A 14476-nucleotide genomic window follows, 5' to 3' on the forward strand; every position below is an offset into this window, starting at 1 on the left:
AGAGGGTGAATTATTTGGGTTACTGTGAAGCTGCTCCTCTTAAAGGCCATTCTTTTTCTTTTTAGATTCACTTCAAATAGAGGTCTACCATCTGCTGGGTTTCATGAAGCTTCATCCGCACATCATGTCTACGATGTATCTCACAGCTAAAGTTGGGATATTTGTAAAGAGTTTTTAAAAAGAAAATGGGGAAGCAGTGTATGAATCTAAGTCTTTAACTCATTTATACATATATGGATACTTATTAGAGATGATTTCCCTTTTCTTGTGTGTATTTCTCACCTGTTTGTAGGACACATAGATGGGTCTGCTGAAGACAATCCATTCCACAACCTTGCTGCAGGGCGGCGTGGTGAGCGAGCCGGTGTAGCGGTAGTAGCTTCCCAGCATGGACGGCAGCAAGTCCTTGAGTACAAATGGCTCCAGGAAAGTCTCTTTCTCTAAATGAGAAAAGGGGAAGACAAAGTGGTCCAATCAATACACTAGCAGCCCAGCACTCGTCACCTGATTGGAGATAATGGTGTGTGCATAGCCAGGTTAAAACAGGTGCTGACTGTTTCCAAGCCTCCTAGTTTATGTTATTGATTCCATTTATATTCCCTGCCTTGTTCAGTGACCTGCTATGGACAGGCACAAGTGCATTGATTGCCTATAATTGGGCCTCCCTTTGTGTTTAAACTGTTTTTTTTTTTTACGGAGCAACCAACACACCATCTCAATGCATTAACTGTGATCCAGCTGCTGACAACAGGAACTGCTCCAGTCACCTGATATTAAAGTCGATCGACAAGTGCATTCTTGAAGCCGTTACGAGTCGCAGTGCAGTTTTTACTTTCATAATATTTGAACTGAATCATTTCAATTTTGTAACTGACCTTTCTTCATTTGTATCTTTTTCTCCCCCTTATTTACCTAACCATAACCCCAACCCCCAACCCCCAATCATAACCTTATTTAGGTTCTTATCCCAAAACTTACCAATTTCTATGTAATATAAATCCTAAAACTTAGTTTAACCACTTTCTCCTTATCATTATTTCTGCCCCTCTTCCACCTAGTTTCCATCCAGGATTAAGACTCAGACTCCCACTGTTTTTAATTTCAATTTTGTAACTGACCTTTCTTTATTATTTTTTTTACTCTCTGGGCTTCTCCCCTCCCCACTCCCTCTCACCATGTTCCCTCCTGTGGTGGGACAATGATCGCTTCGTTTACATAATAAAATGAATGTCTACAGGTGGTTTCTATCCAATCGGCTGGCCTGTGGGTTTTAATAGCTCGAAAAGCCAAATGGCTGCTCTATGGGACTTCTAGTGAGGCTCCTCTCTACTAAGCAGACATATCTTACTATCTAGCTACCACATCATTATCAGTCCCTACATCTGTGTCCCAACCCCCCCGACAAAGCCACAGACTCCACTCCAAACCGACGGGTTCTTTCTTGAAGCTGCTATGTAAATCACATCCAGCCATTAAATCAGGTTTACTTCACAGGGACAGGCTAGCCGGTGAGCTTGTCAAAGGGAATTTGCTCTATTGAGGTTTCATGTAAATTGCAACCAGAAATGAAGTACAAAGACAGCAGAGTCATACCTACAGTGCATGCCTCAGACTAGCCTCGCAACAAGAGAAGCCAGCGCTGGGAGAAATTTAACCACCCGCTGCGCAGTAGAGGCGTGCGGGTTGCAAATTAAGCAACTGCCTTCCCTGTTGGGACCACGGAAAACTTTGCCTTGATCGAACGCGACAAGTTTCTGTGTTCGATTTATTTGGAGGCTGAGCTTATTTAACCAAGACAACTGAGCAAGACTTTCGAACATTGAGGACAAATGTTTTAATAATGACTGACATACTTCAGGATGAAACTCCTGACTCACTTGAGTGACTGCAACTACACTATGAAATTAACTTTAATATACTATTTAGTTTAAGTTTTTAGTTTATTACATTATGTGTTAAAGGATATATATGACACAACAGAATAATACATTTTATGGATTTTTTCAGTTAAATAACATCAGGATTCAAGACCGATAATGAGAAACTATTATACATTAGAAATGACAATCTCTCAAAATACAAGCGGTGTCACATAAATATACTCGCTATAGCAAACATACAAACAGGTTCGACCTATATTTGAAACCAAATTGAAGCTGCAGGATTACCTTTAGAAAAGTTACATATATTTCCCTGCAACACACTAAAATGTGTGCAAATGTTCCCAAATTGCATAGTATTTACTGGGAGATACACAACATAATGAGTTTGACAACTTTAGTGGCCACTTATCTCAAGATATTTTGACCAAGAATGATATGCTTAAAATCTGCATTGTTGTGTATTTCTGAAAGTTTAAAGATGCAACATTTTCTGTCAGAGTTTGTGAGTCCAAGTTCTGTTGCAATGATTTTACCTGTCAAGGTTTATTACGGTCCAAAACCATCATGTAAAGTTATCATGGCTTCATAAAACGTCAACACTTCCCACAGCACAACAACGTAGCTGTTTGTGGAGAAGATGGCTCCACCGCAGACAGGGCTCTGACTTGTGGTCAACCGGGGGTGGTTAATATTTTAGACCTTGGAATCTCTCGCAATCCTGGATAAGAAATTAGAACTGTGTAGCTGATAGAGTCTGCAAGGAGAGTCTCCTTAACTTAACTGAAGTCAACCCTACTCACGAGTGACTTAAAGGTGCAAACAAAAGAGAAATATTTTGTTATGAATATATCAACCAAAATACTAAATTTTCATGGACCAAGAGTTTCTGTCAAATTTCAAAATAAAGGCCTTGGTAACAAGGAGTGTTTTCCCCTGACAAAAAAAACATAACATTGAGTTGAACCATCATGGCATACTCTCTTATATAAAAAAAGGATATAAAAAAAAAGATATATAAATGAAAATAATATGTGGTGCTGATTCTGAATACTGAATGTAGGTTTATTATTGTTACCATCAAACACAGCAGATGAAGACATAGGACACTGGATCTGGACTCACCATGATGAACAACTCCCCTGAGGCCATGGATGATAGGGTCAACAGCAGGATTGTCCTTTCCCCCAGCCTGCGGAGCAAAAGTGTCGACATGTGAGTCAGAAACGACACATATTGTGTTGGTTTCCTTTAAGCACTAATTGACCAACTGACACATTACTTGTGATATAACGAAACGGGCGAGGAAAGCTATATGCTGATATATGAAGCGTATTCATCTGGTACATTTGTGATAGTAGACCCCAGAGGGATTCAGACCAGACGGTAGTGGACTATAGAATCCTCTCCATCTAATCTCAAGGACCACATGGATTCATAGACCTCGATGAGTCACCGTTGTCATGGTAGCTTGAGGTAAATACAGTCTTTATATTGTTACCTGTTCTCTTGATGCACAGAACACTGTGCAGAGTTAACAGAAAATAATGAATTTGGCTAAGACGGGATCTCAGAAGTGACGTCACACTCATCTTCATATTTATGATCCTACATTCTGCTGACTCCGGCCGTTGTTATTAATATAAACAGCCCAGTCAGCACAGTCGTGGAGGATGTCTAATCTGTTCTTCGGAGACTCGCCTTTTCTTTGGTTCTGAATGAGTAAGATGTACCCATAACAAAGTAAAAAGTCATAAAATCTACCAAAATGAGTAGATCTAGACTGTCTTTGATTGAGATTGTTCATAATGCTTTGTAGAGAAAAAAAAACTACATAAGTATATAATGGACACATGCACATAACAGAAGAGCAAACGTCTTGGATTGATAGCAAATCAACAGTGGTTGCCAAAAAAAACCAACACAACTAATTTTTAATACCAACCTAACAAAGCAAACACATCTGACCTTAACATCTTCATTTAACAATAGTAGTGACAAAGTAACATCATTCACATCGACGTTAGAGGTCAACTTTTTATTATTCTTTAAAATAGAAGTATATGGAAAAGAAGAAGTAACAGGAACGTTCCTCTCTTTGCTCCTTATTACTTATAACCTCACATTATTTCAGTAGAAATTGCTTAAGATTATAAACTACAGATATATGTAGACTGATGTCAACTGACAAGATGAGTATAATAAAAAAAACTGGATGTCACTGACTCACCTTAAGATAAAATTTAAATCATTGTTGTCTAAGAAGAATTTAAAACTCTTTGTTTTGTGTATTTATTCAGTCAGACTTCAAAGGAGCTTTTAAGAGCTATTGTGTATTGCTGTTCAACAACCCACCTTTCTTTCCACATGCTTAAAAAAATATATATGTTCAGTATCACATTATTAAATATATTTTTAATTCAAGAAGCTTTCTCAGCTTTCTTATGTACATACGTTGATCTTCAGAGAGACATAAATAGCTGCCTAACGTAGGATCCAAAATAAGAACATAAAAAAAAAGCAACTTGTGAATGGGTGTGTGTGTAAATGGTTGTCTGTCTTTGTGTGCCCTGCGACAGACTGGCGTCCTGTCCAGGGTGTCCCCCGCCTCTCTACTTTAATAGGCCCCAGCTCCCACGACGCAACACACAAAAATGAAAAAGCAGCACAGAAAATGAATCAACCTTGTCGATGTATGAAAGAAAGCTTTAAACATTAACAAGATTGGTTGTTTCAGTTAAGTTGAGAACTATTAACTGTTAACTAAGAACTGTTCTTTCTATGGATCTGCACAAAAGACTGGTCTGGTGCTGTGGCTCGTTCCAGATTTCAAACATTTTACGGAATAGTCTTTTCTAATTTTCTGCTAATTGAAATATCCCCTTTTCCCAAAATTGAACATAATCTATCCAAGGTAAATGTTACTTCCAACAAAAGGGAGCTCATCCATTCATTAATTAAAAATGCTTTCTGACGCTTAAAGGGTTAATGCAGTTCATTTTTTTTAATGAGCTTCTCTTCTTAGAAACACCTACCATTGCCCTCTAGTCCCTGACTTCAGATGTTACCCTGAACCATTAAGTCATTGGTTGTAGAGCAACAACCCCATAAAACAGAAGTTGTTACAAGTTGCTTTATAATCCAGTTTCCAGCATCAGTGCGACACATGAAGCTAAAGGCTCGACGTGTAGATAGGATGAATACATCCGTGTAGAAATGCAGTGAGAATCGCTGTCGAGGGGGAGGGAAGGAAAGGAGGGCAGAGGGAATTAGCATTTCAGTATTGAGGTTTGTCTCGGAAAGCTTGCCGGCTTGTCCCCCGAGATCCTCACCCAGAGGGCTTCACAATAGTGAGTCCTACTCTCTCTCTTCCTCCACGACTTTGGCTTTACTTACTCTTCCTGTTGGTTCCAGGCCACGGCTCTATTCTTCTTGCTCGCGCCTGGGACTAAGCGCTGCGGTGACAACGTATACAGAAGGAACATGTAATGATCTACAATCTGGCGCGTTCATTCTTTCCCTCTTGCGTAACCGCTCTCTGCTCAAAACCGTCTACTTTGCCAAAATCCTTTCCCAGCATGTGAAGTACCCTCGCCTCCTTCAAAGACTGACGCTGACTGACATCCAAGTCAGCCTGCAGGTAGACTCAAGTGAGGATGAATCAGCGCTACTTGGATTTATTTGCTTTCTAAAGAACGAAACATTTAGAGTTCAGGAAAGATGTTTTAGTATTCGAATGTCTGTAGGAAAGGAAGTGATCAGAGCTGTAAGATCAGAGATATGTTCTTTTTTATTTACCTTACTCATCCTTTGTATACAGTCTTTGCAATGGTCTGTGTACAGTCTATCTTGTTAATGGTGAGATGTGAGAAGGGATGGATTGATAAAGCTTCACGAAGCAGTGTCATTATTATTATATTGTTACAGCGCTTCTGTTAAAACCTCCACGTAATGAGTTCTATAAAATATGACACTGCTTCATGAAGCTTCATAAGCACATTGTCAGGTGTGTGAACTTTCACAAGATCTTTGTAAACAATTTTAACAGATTTATGTACGAAAGATTATATAATTTGGTTCACAGGTTTAAATGATAAATTGATGGATAAAAATAAAAATTCAAAATAAGATTATGACTTCATTATCACCAATACAACAAGTGTAATCAGTGTAAAGATAAATATAATATCAATTGACAGTACAGTATCGTTAATACTCAGTGAAAATTGAAAATTATATATATATATATAAATAAATATATTTTTCAATGTATTCATTTCACAGTAAACATTTAATGGGAAATGTTTTCATAATAATAATTTCAGTTGTCATTCAGACCAGAGACCCATTATCTATTTTATTATAACTTGTATGTTTTTTGGTCAGTTAAAACGGGTATATGATAATAACTAATAATATCTACTAATAACCCATCAAGTAGATGGGAGTTAATATGTTTTTGATGTTCAACCAAAAAACACAAATGTTATTTTCTTAGTGGACTTCTTGTAGTGATTCAATCTTTTCCTTCTGCAACAGTCGTGTCAGACGTGAATATTCTTGTCAGTCTTGACCACCTAATGGTTAAATTCCATAAACAAGTGTCTCACCTGAAAAAAGACGGCCATGGCTGCAATGTTTCTCTTCTCCCTGAGTGCCGCGCTGAGACTGTCAAAGTCATCGGAATTGTACATGTAGATCTGCATCTGTGGAAGATAAAACAGCGACGTTGGGTTTGTACAGTTCATACTATTTATAGACGATTGTGTGTGTTCTGCTGTGTGTGTGTGTGTGCGTGTGAGAGACACATTTAATTAAACACTGAATCCACAACGTATGAATGGCAAGAGAACCAGACATTTCCAATCCTAACATGCTCACTTGACATAACAAACTACATTTTTTAATGTTATTCATTTATTATTATATAATATAAAAAAACAAAAACAAGACATTATCATTGAACTGGCTATTGTATCAATATGCAGAGAGCAGTTACCTTCTGTTGAACAAAGTGTTTTAGTATTTGTACCACATGGTCAGTGTTACCTTTAGCTTTAAAACCCTTGCTTTGATATTAAAAAGTGACAACCTGTCAATAAAACTGGATCTTAAAATATAGTATCTGCTTACATTATGGTAATGTATGATAACGATATATGCCAAAAACCGTGTAGTTCAACTGATTAAATTACAAAGCGTGTGACGCAATATTTACACAAGCTATCCAGAATCTTGTCTCTGGATTCTAACCTACAGTGCTATAATTGCCATTTTAATCTGATGGCAATTCATTATTGTATCAAACAAAATTGTATTGTAAAAAGACATTATTTTAATAATGACATGATGTGCTTAGAAAATTAGAATTAATGGCGTTTTATTTCTCCGGCATGGTTGAAATCCAAAAGTACTATATACAAATAAACTATTCCCAATTGGTTCATAATGCTGTTTTTACTTTTTCTTGCCATCATACATGTTCTTGATCATAACTGTGGAAAACGGTGTTTCCTGGGTTGCACTCTTTCTGCCAGATCCACACCATGCGTTTCCTTCGTCCCGTGACGATAGAGGTAAAAACAAGTTGTGCATAAATAGTCAAGATTTCTGAGCTGTCTCAGACAGGTGTGAGGCAGACAGTGAAATCCTTCCTGCCTCTTCTTGTTTTACACTATCTGTCAAAGAGAAAATCACAGGGCTTTGACAGAAATCCAAAAACTGACTTCATGCTCTAACGCCTCTACACAGACCGTAGAAAAAAAGAAGAAAGAAAGAAAAGGGAGGAGGCATTTAGGGTCCACCAGCAGTTGCACCGGTGGGCCGATTGCTATATCCTACGCTAATCAATTTCATCCAATTTTCGCTTTTCCATCTCTGAAAATAACAACAAAAACAATATTGAGAAATGATATATTTATCTTTTGCAGTAAAATATAACAGGTGATAATTGTATTAGTAGTATTCAGAAAGTCAGAGTCAATATGACAATGAAATCCAAGAGAGAGAGAACCTGTGTTTCTTCACAATAATGTTGTGCTTGTGACTTCATAGCCCATCTTTATTATTGGTTTTGACAATTTGATATCAGGGCTAGAAATATTGTTTTATTGCATACTGTTGCAATATCATGCTGTTAATTCTGAAACCAAAGAATTGCCTCGTGTGAGAATAAGTTGTGGCTTTTATAATTTAAAGAGTATTACTTTTTCACGAATGTAGGCACAGCTAAATATTGCTTTTTCCAAACAAACACACGCAATGGAGGTGAAAGGGGGTCTGGCGAGATTATTAAACCTGTCTCCGCATCTGGGACAGCATCTATTCGCCCTCTGGGTAGCGTTGGGCTCGAATGATGGGACTGTTGTTTTGTCATTCAAGAGTTTGGAAATATGAAATTCACTGAAAAACAGTTGTGTTCTCTATCCAGGGGGAAGGCCGATCACTGATGAAAGAGAAATGGAATACAAACAAACAAAACGCGGGAGTGCAGCTGGGCAGTCATCACATATATTCCAAGGTTTAATGGAATGTAGCTCACTGAGAGACCGAGAAAGATGGATCTCAAGGAAAAAGATTTGCAATAAATAAGAAGTGCACACAACACCAAGGAAGGAGAGGGTAATAGGAAAAGGAAAAGATCACTAATTATATTAATCGGATTAGGATGGGTTCTGGAGGAAAGTCTGGGTATCTCTGCTAGTGCATGTCCAAAATTGAAACACATTGTATTGGTGCTTTTGTCTCCCTCGCTGCAGCACTCATCACATTACTGTTGTTATTCCCACCTTCAGACGAACACCAGCAATAGCATATATATGTTCTAAAGCACCGGTCCTTAAGCAGAAAGACAATTTTTAGGAAGAAAGGACAAATCGGAAAAATATAAAACTCCACAGGTTACCTAAATACCATCCAAGTTCTAAGTACTATGGCCTGCAGTTGGACATCAATAGGTTCATAACCCATCAAAAAAGGACCCACAGCACTTCCCCTTTTATGACTTAACTATGAAGTTGGGCAGCTTGACGACAAGGTTGCAGGGCGATCAGTGTTTTTTAGGAAATGAGTCACATTCTGATAGCTGGGGGTTTTACTACAAAATCTGCTGCCACTGCTTTGCTAATGTTTACTAGCCAAGGTGAAGGCCAACTGGATGAATGACACCCCTGCAGCTGAGCTGTCCATAAAAAGGGACTCACTGTATGAAGCCCATTGGCCAGATTTTCAATTGAGTGTACCGGTGTCGGAGCCAGGGATCTCATTGTGATGGTTTACCCCTTCAAGGTTGAGCTTCGTTTGTACGCTCAGCAACCCCCGATGTGGAATGAACCAAAAGGCCTGCTGGGGGCTTTGAAACACCTGCCAAATTAGTCAATAGTCTGACTAAACCCCCAAACTTCACCAAGTGCCCAAAACAAATGTCATGGCTCACTTCAATGTTTGAGGCAAAAACTTTCAGGCAGGCAGAGACACCGCAGTTGGTTCAGCAGACAGCAATAGAAGGTAGTTGTTGCTGAATATCTAAAGCACAAGTCAGCATTTCAAAAAATAAAAAAGAGAAAATAAAAGGCGGCGTTTGTTTTGGACCATTTTTCTCAAAAGAAGATGGCAAAGGTATATAGTATTTGACACAGGAGAACACAGACACAGTCGTGACTCAGAAAAGTATAAACAGCAGTTTAACATATGAGCACTAGATAAAAAATAAGCCACAAATAAAAAATGTGATGTTTTAACTGTAAACATGTAGCAATGTGCCCAAATCTGTGCAAAAATAAGGAAGCTGCTGCCCAGTGTACTCATTTTCTAATCGGTTGTTTTGGCAAAAATAATGATGTGAAATAAAATCCCATGCATTAATGACACATATTTATCATAAATACCTGTTCAAGAAAGAAAGTGCGATTGTTCCCCTGCTACATTGACCACTTCTCTCAGCCCACATATTGTGTGTTAATTTACAGTTCCTTCCTTATCTAGGCATGTGGGTAAAAGCCTACAGAGCCAGGCTATCTGTAACCACACATATATCGGCTACCACCCCCACCATCTTTTTTATCCTTTGTTCCTCTCGTTCATCATGTCTTCAGGGACTGGGGCGGTGGAGATTAAAAGGAAAAAAAAGACAGAACAAATACGAGCAGCAGGCAGACGGGATGGGTTGGTAGCAATGGCTTGCTCTGATGGCATCATTACCTCTGTGGAGGTAGTAAATGATTGAAGAGAGCTACTCCAGAAACAGATGCCCCCCTTATGGTCACTTGTGTGATAGGATCACTACCGGATATTGAAAAAACACAGGGAAAAAAAAAACGTGCTAAGGTCCCCCAAAATGTTGTCATATCTGAAACTAAAAAAGGTAGATCAATTTGGATTCATCTGCAAAAAATAAAAGGCTAGTAATAAAAACATTTTTAATTATTTGAAGTTGGAGCTAATATCTTCCAATGAAGTAAGATGTTTTCAAACTGATGAAACCCTAAGAAATTCAGTGGCTTGACTTTTATTTTAATTTTTTTTTTTAAGGACTCCGAGGCAGACTTTTGACTGTGCTGGTCTTCTGTCTGTGAGATATGTCCTGAAGACCTCCAAATAATAGAACTCCTTCACCTGGTTCTCATCCCCAACACCAATACGGCTTCCCTCCTTATTCTGCCCGAGGACCCTCGAGACAAACAAGTCTGACTTGCTACTTGGCTTCCCGGACCAAGCCGGAAGCACCCCCAACAGCAATACCAGAGTATCACGGTCGAATGCCTTCTCCAGATCCACAAAACACATTTAGACGGGTTGCACAACTTCATACAAGCCATGACCGTAAAGCCATCCTAGTTGTAGTCCTTTAGGTCAATACTAACACATGCACACACATAAACAACCCGCCCATTTTCTTGTTTTCGTGAAGAAAAAGATCTAAAAAAAACCCAGCATTATTGCTTTATTTAATACTAATTCTTATCGTTATTAATAATTATGATATATCCAAAGTCTGATTTCTACAATAACAAAAAAAGCAGAAAATTCCAGAAATAAATTAATTGGATGATGGATATCCTGCGCTCTTTTCAAATGCATTACTAATTTAAGACCTACTTCCACACACACTCACACACACACTCAAATGTGAGCTGCGCCGCCTGTCACCGCTGTGATCGGCATATTAACGTGAGCATTACTGGCTCAAATAGCAGGGAGTGCTGTGCATCCCCACTTCATCATGTCATTCAAGGCGCCCATTAAGCTTGAATTACAAAATGGCAAGACTCATAAATCACAAATCAAGCACTGGCAAAGGGCATGGACCCTCTTCAGCACAACCAGGTAAAATAATCAACAAGGTGAAACAGATGTTAAGTGAAAAGCGTAATTTAGAATATCCACTTTGCCAAGAAGTATTTGCACCCTTGCCTATCTGTCAAGAAAGGGAACATCTTAAGGCATACAAGTAACATCGGATCACTCGTCTCTTGAAAATTACTGTAGGTCAGATCCGATGGATCCCTTCTTGCCACTGCTTTTCATGGTCAGGTCTTTGTTTGTTACAGTTTTTGTGTACTTGCGTTTTGGGTATCTTTCTTGACTGAAACCCAAAAGCTCCTGTGTTGAGGCAGCAGAATCCTGACACTGGGAACCGAGCTTTAAAATGATTTGTTAACCATTAATATGACATGATGTCATTCTCAAAGTCCATGTGCCCAGACCTAGAAAGTACAAGGAAAACCTCAAAAAATATTTTGCACTATAAAAGGTTGTGCGATGCTGTGTGGTCTACACACTGTGGCGCTGAGCAAAAGGCAGAAGGCAGAGCTGGAGGTAGAAGCGATGAAGATGTTGAGGTTCTCTTTGGAAGAAGATGGATAGGATCAGGAATTAGTCAATCGGAGGAACAGCACATGTTAGATGTTTTGGAGATAAGGTCAGAGAGGCCAGGATGAGATGATTTGGTCATTTACAGAGGAGGGATAGTGAGTATATTGGTAGAAGGATGCTGGGGTTGGAACTGCCAGGCAGGAGGTCTAGAGGAAGACCAAAGAGGTTTTATGGATGTAGTGAAAGAGGACATAAAGTTGGTTTATCATTCTGTAAAATATTCCCTAATAAACAAATACAAGATAAGTATGCTGGGGATGAAGTAATAAACCAAATAAGGAGAAAAGGCATTATCGAATATTGTACAGTTTCAGGATGGAGGTCCAGGTAATATCAACTCACTCTTAGCCTACAAAGCAAAACTTCAAGTTTAAAATGTTCCAAGTTGTGGTCGTGATGTAACTGGTCGATGACCACCAATTGGACATCATTGACGTCAATACAAACACTTCCTTAGATATGTCAGTTTACCTCCACAGGGTACCGCCGATTGTTGATACTATGTTCTGAGCCCTCGGATCCGTTGCTTGGTCCCCAGTGAAACTCCACTTTCTCTGCTTTGAATCTCCCTGGAAGTCCAGCGCCCCTAACGAAGTAATCGTCTTTCAACATAATGGCCACTGAAAGACAGGAAGGAAAAGAACATTAAGTGAACAAAGTTTTCATGCGTGCATATATCAAATCACTGTCATCTGGTTTCAATCACGACACAAGCAGGAAGACTTTTATTCCACTTTTAAATGGTTGGACAGACAATCAGTCTTTTATATGTTCAAAATAGATATTGTTTGTTGGATCTTCTGTCGCTCCACTCGCACCCACCATTCAGCTGTCTAAGAAGGTTAATCTAGTAAGTAAATAAGTAGGTAAGTAAGTAATGGTTATTTCTAAAGCGCCTTTCTAGACCAGGGTCACAAAGTGCTTTAACAATCGAAAAAACAATACAGTATTCAACTATGGGAAAATCGTTGTATTATGTTCGCACAAATTGTCCTTCGAACATCCTTGTGCGATTCAAAGAAAGCCAAGATGTGATCTTGAAAACAGGGGCATTGTTTCTTTTGAGTCACATTTTTTTCTGGTGCTTGCAAAGAAGTATTTTCGACAACAAGAAAAACTCAATTGAAAATCTTGCCTTGAGAAATGGTGGCTACATTTCAATTGTCATTTTATTTCTTTATTTATTTCTAGCGGTATACATGTATATTATTCTCAGTTGTTTTTTTTTGCCTTGTGAAGCATTTGTTGGAATACACCTAAGGTGAACCCAGAAACATATTAAGACATGTACTTTTTATAAACAGTCCCTTTCTAAGGGTTCTTTTTAATAGGATTAGTATTGGACATGAAAAGGTGTGTGTAGATATACTCCAAATTCCAATCAAATGGAAATCCATAAGATCAAATGTAAAGCAGATCTGTTCACGTAGTTTTACAAATGCATCTTGGAACACACAGCTCTCACGAATAATAGCAGCTTTAATTAACTGTTAAGAATATAAACTGTTATATGGTGTCGGTGTTCAGGAGACAAATCTTTCTAAACAAAGTTAAAAATGATTGTAGTAGTAGTAGTTTTCAGTGAATCGATGACTAATGATGGTCTGATGAAGCTTCATGAAACAGTGTCATGTTGTTTAGAGGTCAGTAGGTGGCGCCAACAGTTTAAAAACGATGTGATGTTTCATTAGAACTGTTGTTCAGTACAAAGGAAAATAGTGTAGAGACCGCCATCTAGTGGACTCTGAAAATAATGACACTGCTTCATGAAGCTTCATCAGACCATCACTATTTAACTGAAGTAAATACAGATTTCGACATAGTTCTTTAGTCTTAAAAGCTATTCTTTTTCATATTGTGCTTTTTGTTAACTTTCTTGGGGCTGCTGTGTTTATCTCCATGTTGTCTTGACCTTTTAAAGTATGAATTTTAACTGTGTATTACTTTGATTGCTCAAGCGCTTTGTGACCCTGGACTGAGAAAGGCGCTTTACAAATAATAATTACTTACTTACTTACTGACAGACACGAGAGGGAGGAACAAGAGAAACACTTCAGGTATAATAAAAAATAAAGTTGTTTTTAAACAAAACAATAATGTAATTATTATATTAAGGTTATTTGGCAACATTATTGGGCACAGGACAGCACAATTTGCATAATTTTATACCGCTGTTTTTGCAGGAGTTATTACAAGGTTCTCAACTTGCCACAATACTTAATTACTACTTAATGTCATGAACTATTTTGGTGTTTGTGGTGACCATCACTATTTTTGCCATTGGTGTTTTCATTTTCATTTTGCCAATGGACTCCCCCAAAAGTTTTTAAAACAGCATCTACCTGTTTTTCCAGTATTTTTCATAGATGTCTTATTGGATGATTCGCCGTCGAAGCCCTCCAGTGTCAACTCTTGGTACTCGGTGGAGACTTTCGTGTCCATGTCCACGATGTTGATCGGCGACTGCTTCCTCTCTTTACACTGTGGATATGCTGATGCCCAGCCCTCGTCAGGCCCGTATATACCTGAGGAGACAAAACAGGGTCGTAGGTCAGCTGAAGAAACAATACAAGTCAATATATAAGGTGTTCTTTATACTGTATCCGACACAAAGTTAAATCCTACATCATGTTTTGGGCAGGGAAACACCCTGGAGCACCGCAAGGAAGTTAGGTGTTTCTGCCTGCTCTACGTCATTTGAAGGTAAATGTTAATGAAAGTGA

General features: G+C 38.6%; 1 protein-coding gene across 1 annotated transcript in view; it reads right to left on the reverse strand.

The window, feature by feature from the left end:
- LOC148070582 (receptor-type tyrosine-protein phosphatase gamma-like) overlaps positions 1–14476 on the reverse strand; it is a 201901-nt gene that overhangs the window by 45105 nt on the left and 142320 nt on the right. The window contains exons 3-7 of the mRNA XM_087800515.1: positions 14096–14278; positions 12225–12373; positions 6491–6586; positions 3006–3072; positions 283–440 (exon numbers count right to left, since the gene is read on the reverse strand). Of these exons, the coding sequence (XP_087656641.1) occupies positions 283–440; positions 3006–3072; positions 6491–6586; positions 12225–12373; positions 14096–14278 (653 nt within the window). The remainder of the gene's footprint in view (positions 1–282; positions 441–3005; positions 3073–6490; positions 6587–12224; positions 12374–14095; positions 14279–14476) is intronic.

Source organism: Callionymus lyra, chromosome 10, assembly GCF_982586985.1.
Source record: "Callionymus lyra chromosome 10, fCalLyr1.hap1.1, whole genome shotgun sequence".
Taxonomy (NCBI): Eukaryota; Metazoa; Chordata; class Actinopteri; order Syngnathiformes; family Callionymidae; genus Callionymus; species Callionymus lyra.